The sequence below is a fragment of the Caenorhabditis briggsae genome (genome assembly GCF_000004555.2).
Source record: "Caenorhabditis briggsae complete genome, chrIV, whole genome shotgun sequence".
In the NCBI taxonomy this organism is placed as follows: Eukaryota; Metazoa; Nematoda; class Chromadorea; order Rhabditida; family Rhabditidae; genus Caenorhabditis; species Caenorhabditis briggsae.
In genome coordinates this window covers 4,823,805-4,831,178 of record NC_013487.2, presented here as the reverse complement: position 1 = coordinate 4,831,178, position 7,374 = coordinate 4,823,805, and the positions used below count along the sequence as shown (strand labels likewise).

Below are 7,374 nucleotides of genomic sequence, written 5' to 3'. Positions count from 1 at the left end.
TCATGTTTTCAGTTTTTTTATTGAAAAATTATAGGCTTTATACGCTTTGTTTCCTTTCTACTGAAACATCCAAAAATGACGCCGAATTCAAAAAATTGGCCCCAAAATTACCTTTGCTTGCATATGATTTTTGACGACTCCCAACGGGAAGAACGCCGTTGATATCGTTGCACCTAACAGCGATCCAGCTATAAAATCGCCTATCCAGTGTTGAAGAGAACATGGAAGACGGCTGGCTTGTGGAAGGGATACTATCTGAAATTCCAGATTTCTATATCAGAAAAATATCTGAAAATTTTATCCTCACCCTATGTTTCAATGGATCTCTCAGCGTGAAGAAAAGTGTGTTGGACAAACTGTTTCTAACCAAAATCACCGAAAATCCTCTATAATATTCTCGATATCCGTACTCTTTTAATCGACTGAACGCGTGCAATGTATTCTTGAATTTATCATGGAATTTCGTTGTTTGAAGAAGGACTTGAACCCGTTCCAGCGGGCATAACATCGCTTCGCATACTCCTGCTGGAAATTTTGAATTGCAATGAAAATTTCAAGAAATTCTAAATTTTTGGGTACTCACATAAAAAGGCGGCTTGTGCGTGACAAATTGAGAATGAAGAGTTGGGCGGTGCATGTGGGCATTTAAGGGAGATCTGAAATTCGTCGTACAATCCATACATCAACGCTCGACTCGTCGTTCGCATGATCAGTGGAGGCAGAAGACCTCTGTAAAGCTTTCCCACGCCTTCCAATTTGATTTGTTGAATCGCATCCTTAACGTGGAATCCGTGTAGCTGTTGTCGGAAGATGATCTTGTTCGACGGATACAGAATACACGTTTCGATGCATCCGGCTCCCCATCCCGCGATGAAATCCAGATGATTTCGAGTGGGTATCTGTGGAGCCGGAGCTAACGACTCCCGACTGCTCTCCAGCTTGGTTTTGCTCGGAACTCGAGGCTTGATTACCTGACACGGAAAAAAAGTTTTGAGACTATAAAATGGGCGGAAATTCGGGAAACGGACAAGAGAATTTCACATAGAGAATGAGGTGATTGTTTTTTTCATGATCAATAGTCTATTCGAACTCTATTTAAAAACAAACAATCATGAACAAAATTCCGGTTTAAAAAAATAGGTTATTTTTTCAAAGGAGCAGCACAAAATAACCTATTAGGGTTTCACACCGAATTTACATATTTTGACATGTTCCTATAATTACGGTTTTTAGTCTGTTTTTCAGGCGATTTTTCTCATTTTTCTGCGAATTTTACTAGAAGTCGAATAAGAATTTGGTAATACAAAAATTTTACTTTTTTTTACTCAGAACTTTTGCAATTTCTGACCAAAAAAGGAATTAGAATCACACAACGAATCGAAAATTCTATCAAAACACAGTAGTACTTTAAAGGAGCTTTACCAAATTTGGTAACGGAGCTTCACAGCGAAGATATGAATTATGGCATGTTCCTTTAAGTTGACGTACGGTGTGCGCTATCAAATTTTTATTTTTTCACTCAATTTTCAGTAGAATTTACTAAAAAACAAGGTTTTCCATGGAAAAAAGTTAGCAAAAGCGAAAGAAAAAGCTATATAGCTCAACACCCAACACGTGAAAGTTGCAAAAACAGGTCTCAACACGTGATTCGGGCGATAAACGACATTAAAAAGTTCTTCTCGGGAACGACGCCTTTTTTCTCGATTATAATGTGTGTCGCGGTAAACTTTGTTGCTGCAGCAATCAAGGTTGCGTGCGAAAAGTTGTCCGATTATCAAAAAAAAAAAGAAAGAGATAGCATTGACATAGAAAATTAACATCGAAATTGTCAACAAAAATTGAATAGAGAAAAATAAAAAGACTCTTTATTAAAGAGACAATTTTAATTATAAATTCCCAACTCTCGGTGTATTTCTCTCAGAGAAATCGAAAAAAAAGACAAAAATTTTGAAGAGTGCGAACTAACGGGAGTCGCTGGGGCCTCTCTATGAGTCTGTGTCTCTTGTCCCATTACACTCCTTCCCTGTTGCTTTTCTTTTCTTTTTTCGCTTTTCTATCATTTTCTTTCGTCCCAAAACAATTTCAAATTCCAAAGAACACGGGGTAATGTCAACTGCTGCTGCTCCAGCTGCTACTCCAAAACCACCACAATCTCCGCATATTTGGACTGGAAACGCCGATCAAGAGGATCGAGTTGAGACATTGATCAAGTGATGCAATTTTTTATTTTTTTTATAATAAATGTTTTCGATTTTTTCAGAAAATCCGGTTGCTGGGATCTCCATCTAAAGGTTTCCGATTGTATGGGAGAGCATCGGGACTGGAGAAAGTGTCAAGACGTCGTGAAGGAGTTCCGCACCTGTGTGCAAAGTGTACAAGTTGGTGAACCACCGAAAGAAGCCGAAGAAAAGAAACAGTAATGGATTTTCTAAACGAATTCGATCCGTCTTCTGACGATGAATCTACACCAAAAACTCGTAAAAATTATCCAATGTTCTCTCCTAATCTAAATGACAAATTCTGGTATCGCGATGTTTCGAAAGAGAATCAAACTGCAACGGCTATAACGTAATTTGAAATTGACCATATTCTAAAAATGGAATAAATTTCAAATTTCAGAGAAATCGACTTGTTTCGGGTAGCAGATTTTTATAGCAACGGCGATTACGAAGCAGCAAAACAGGTAATATTCCGGTATTAAAAAATCGGAGCTGAAGGTCCCACAACGACAACTAACCTAAAAATCGTTTTTTTTTCGGAATTTATTTTTTCTTGTTCACTGATTGTTCTCGATTTTCCTGTTATTTTCCTCCAGAAAAGCCGGGAATAAACGGAAAACGCTCGAAAAATCGAGAAAATAAATCCTGAAAATACAAATATTTTCAGGCTACGTTTTAGGACCTCCAGCCTATCAGCATAATACTGACCCCGATATGAATTTCAGATCCTCACTGATCTCCGTGAAAACACTAAAAACAACCGGACCCATGAAATCATGCTGATCGATTCCCTTCTTCAATGTACTAAGGAAGGAGGAGTATAGTTTTCTTTTTCTGAAATCTCAAAAAAAAATTTTTCAGCTATGTCAATCTGAAACTGACTACTGTCTGCGTCTCCTCTCTGAATACGAATCTCTCCTTGTTGATTCCGGTGATCAAGTTCAATTTCTTCGAACCAAAGCTTCAATCCTTGCTAAATTCGACAAAAATATCGAATTTCGAAACACCATGGCTCTTTTATGCCATCTGTGCGGGTCGTTCGATAATTGGCAACTTTTCGAATCTGGCGCCAAGTTTTTCAACGACGTCGAATTGTATGGGTTGAAGATGAAAATGAAGAAGGTGCTGCACTACGAAATCGATCATTCCAGAGGTTTTGTGAAGGAGAAATTGGAGAAAAAGCTGAAGAAAATTGAAGAAGAAGAGCAATATCTAGCAGGGAAATTGCAGCAAGATGATGTAATTCTTTAGACATTAAAAACTGAAATCCGATTTTCATTTCAGATCGATTCAATTCTCTCTTCTCTCAACTCCAACAAAGACGTCATTTCTCCAGAATCCGCCACGTCATTTGTATTCCGTGCTCACGACAGTCGCTCCAAGAACAAGTTGATTCCTGTTGCTGATCACCCATCTGTTATTTCTGATTTCTTTCATCGCTTTCCATTTTTGTCATGATTTAGGTTTTGTTAACTTTTCTTGTTTTTTTTGTTTCTTACACATGAATATTCTTTTCTAAAAGACGCAGAAATTTCAAAAACCCCTCCTTCAAACACTTTTTACGGTTGCCCATTTTACGAGGTGTGCTTTTAATATCATCCAGTTAAAAGGCGCAAAACGACTGTGTCTCCCTCTCTCCACGACGTAATTTGATTTGATAACCCATCAGTGCCAACGAGTGATATCAATGATTCGCCGACGCCATATAATTTTTGCCACGACTGTGTGCACAACCGACGACGACGCCCTCTCTGTCCTTTTTTGACTCATTTTCATCACAACCCCTTCAAAAACGTCATTTTTTCACTGAAATTCGCGATTTTCCGTTCCGTTTTTCTCTAAATTTTGGAACTTTTATTCGCCTCGCCGCTCTTCTAGAGCGAAAAAATTTTCTGTGACGGATACCGTAAGCTCTAACAGAAGCCCTCCCTATGCTTGAACTTTGAGCTCAATTATCTCCTTTCCTATGAGAGATATCAAGAATTTGTCAATTGGAAAAATGTGGACTATGTTTTTACTAACATTCTACAAAATAAGAAATTTTGGTATCTCTCATAGGAACCGAGATAATTGAGCTCAAAATCAAGTATAAGGTGGTTTTCTATTAAAGTGATTACGGTACCTGACAGAAGATTTGATTTACCAGATTCAAAAACTTATAAACTGACATGAAAATTTATATTACCCATAGTCGAAAAAAACAGAAAAAAAACATAGATTTGGTGAAGTTGACAAATTCAGAAGTTATGAGTTTCGAAATCAGAATTAGGTACTGAACATAACTATTTTTATTGTTTCTGCCTTTTGGTTTTTTTATCCGCAATTATTAATGCTATTCGAAATATATCCTGAATGATTAAATTTTAAATGTGACATTTGGGGAAAATCTACAGTAATCTCTTTCGGCAAACTTCGGGGATTATTTTCTTGGAGGTGAGCAACTTTTAGCTTTTTTGTTGATCTATAAAAATATTACAGTTTCAAAGTGCACATATTTGAAAATTGAAAAAAAGATCCAGTTGTCTTCTTAAACTTAATTTACAGTTTCCTGTCCAGAGTTTTTTAGAAATTTACGAATAAATAATGATGCCGGTGTGTTAGAGGGAATATATTTTTTCTAGAAGAATTCGTCAGCTAATTGGATACTAGCTATTTGAACATCAAGAAAAATAATTTTTGCGTTTTTAATGAAAACTAGGTTAGATTTCTGTTCTGGGGAGCAAAACTTTTTTTTCTAAAAAATGCAAGTAAAAGAGTGAAAATTTGAAAGAATCTCTTCAAAATAATCTAGAAAAATAATAGGAATGCCTTTGCTTTTTTTGTCATAGTTCGATCAAACTTGTATAGAAACGGAGGTAAGGAAGGCATTGCCATTGTAATTTTTCGATCTCTCATATGAACACTTTGAAACTGTAACACTTTTTAAGACGTAATATTTTGTAAAGAATGATGGAATGCGAAATTTCCCCTTTTGAAATTGATCATCCAGGTTGGGTATATGGGATAGGGCTAGTTATTTTTATATGATCAGAGAAAAGATCAGAGAAAAGATATATGATCAGAGAAAAGATTTACATTGCCATCGTTTGTTAACTTCTCACCTTTCATTCGTCAAATCCGTTTTTTTTTCCTGGACCTTAATTGATTTATGGGTAGAAATTTTGATAGAAGTACTATTCAAAACCATGTACTCTTTCCTTTCCATTGACTTTCCATCTACCTTAAACCTTAAAGATGTACTAAAAGCTCTTTCAACTTTGACCAAATTTATCCCTGTAAAAGATAAGGAAAAATAGTCAACTGACAAAACGTTTTCGATATTATGACAAAAATTTCATTAGTTGACAATTAGTTGACATCTTTCACAGGAACCGAGATAAATTGGGTCAAATTGGACAAAGTGATGCGGACCTTTTATTACGGGATAATTTGAATTTGAATGTACGTTCACAATGGCTAACTTCAAGCAATGTTTCAATAAGGAACATACTATCTTCATGAAAATACGGTTTCAGTATGTATAAATCACTCTACTCTCTCGCTGGTCTTACTTTAACAATTTCTAAATGATTCAGAATGCGTTCGGTGGCACTTTCTCTTCTTGTGCTCCTCGGAGCCGCTCAGGCATCCATCCTTCTTCCATATCATATGCCAGATGAGCTCATCCAATTGATGGCATTCCGTGAGCAACCACAAAATGCAGCAATCTCTGTTTGTAATGATATTCAATTCAACTATTGTCAGGTAAAATGATCTCGCGAGCTTCAAAATTGGCTCCAAAATTTGGTTTTTTTGAGAAATTCAAAATTTGTCTTTCAAAAAAAATTTTTTGGGTTTTAGGAAATATGAATTATTGGCAATTGATAAATCGTAGAAAATGGCATTGAATCACTAAAAAAATTAATTACTTACTTTATAAAAGGTTATGGTGAAACATTGAAAAATGTCTCGGAGAAACTTTTCATTGAAGAAACAAAGCCTTCCCTTCTAGCTTCATTATTTCGGTCCCTGTAAAAGATAACAAAAATTTGTCAACTGATAAAATGTTTATCATAACATCACCAACTTTTTATCAGTTGATGGATTTCTGATACCTCTCATAAGAACCGAGATAATTGAGCTTGAAGGACAGGGGTGGTGTTTGAATAGACCATTAAAAAAATTCATTTGCAGACCCATTTCAATCAGTTCTTCGGAATGGACGATTCCATCTCGTGGCGTAATGGTTCCTACATTTTCAACACTGTTCAAAACTATTTGATGATGAATGTCACCGAGTTGGTGAAGGTTTGCAAGTAAGTTTAGAAATATTAGAATTTTGCTGTTTCAAAGTTCTAATATTTTTAGTACGCATTTTTTAGAAGATACTTGTGCTCTAGCCTTGTAATCCTAAAAACGAAATCGAAATTGTACATGAAATCTGTATTAGTAGGTCCCATTAAAATAAACCAAATTAATATCGATTCTTTTCAAAGATTCCAAGAATACTTCAACTAACAAAACATTTGTAGCATCATGATAAATAATTTATCAGTTGACCACTTTGTGATATCTTTTACTAGAATAATTTCAATTAATCATTTTTTCAGCACCCGTACTCAATTCTACCAGTGCCTCGGATCTTCCTACTATCCATGCATGAATCTCTACACTCTTCTCAACAAACCACAACCTGATTTCTCCAATAGTAAGACACTTTCCTGTACTCTAATACATAGAAACTGTGCTTTCAGCCTTTGACTATGTGAGAACTTTCCGTGGACTCGAGTGGATGTGTGTCGGTGGATTCAGCGGTTAGTTTTTTTTGGATCATATTTGGAATAGAAGTATTTAGATGGAGTTGTTTAGAAGTCGTTGCTCAATGGTCATGCCTCGCAACATTCCCGACTACGAAGGCCTACCAAAACTGCATTGGAAACTTTAATCAGACTGTTTCGGCCGCCAACTTCTGCCCGTAAGATTTATTTATTTTTCTTATTTTCGAAGTCGAAATTTTCAGAGCCGTCGCTCAAACCGGAGTGTGTCTCAATGACGCTTACAATGCCGCTTGTGGACCAGCCGGAGTGAGTTTTTAAAATAATATCATACCGTCAATAAACCGCCACCTCTGGGCCAATATATCTCGATTCGGCGGTACTCGCTAATAAAACTGAAT

General features: G+C 36.2%; 3 protein-coding genes across 3 annotated transcripts in view; 2 read left to right on the top strand and 1 right to left on the bottom strand.

The window, feature by feature from the left end:
* The window catches only part of CBG21695, a gene marked incomplete at both ends in the record, with an annotated part of 7,851 nt that extends 7,144 nt beyond the window's left edge, over positions 1-707 (bottom strand). The window contains 3 exons of the mRNA XM_045235238.1: positions 112-255; positions 308-525; positions 584-707. Coding sequence (XP_045097383.1) covers positions 112-255; positions 308-525; positions 584-707 — 486 coding nt within the window. The remainder of the gene's footprint in view (positions 1-111; positions 256-307; positions 526-583) is intronic.
* Positions 708-2,419: 1,712 nt separating this feature from the next.
* Positions 2,420-3,677, top strand: CBG21696 (the record flags this gene model as incomplete). Its single annotated transcript, XM_045235237.1, has 5 exons — positions 2,420-2,568; positions 2,620-2,683; positions 2,945-3,037; positions 3,081-3,458; positions 3,504-3,677. The coding sequence occupies 5 exons, from the start codon at positions 2,420-2,422 to the stop codon at positions 3,675-3,677; spliced, it is 858 nt and encodes a 285-aa protein (XP_045097382.1).
* Positions 3,678-5,795: 2,118 nt separating this feature from the next.
* Positions 5,796-7,374, top strand: part of CBG21698 — a gene marked incomplete at both ends in the record, with an annotated part of 2,860 nt that continues 1,281 nt past the window's right edge. The window contains 6 exons of the mRNA XM_002632896.1: positions 5,796-5,963; positions 6,393-6,514; positions 6,809-6,906; positions 6,953-7,012; positions 7,068-7,173; positions 7,219-7,282. Of these exons, the coding sequence (XP_002632942.1) occupies positions 5,796-5,963; positions 6,393-6,514; positions 6,809-6,906; positions 6,953-7,012; positions 7,068-7,173; positions 7,219-7,282 (618 nt within the window). The remainder of the gene's footprint in view (positions 5,964-6,392; positions 6,515-6,808; positions 6,907-6,952; positions 7,013-7,067; positions 7,174-7,218; positions 7,283-7,374) is intronic.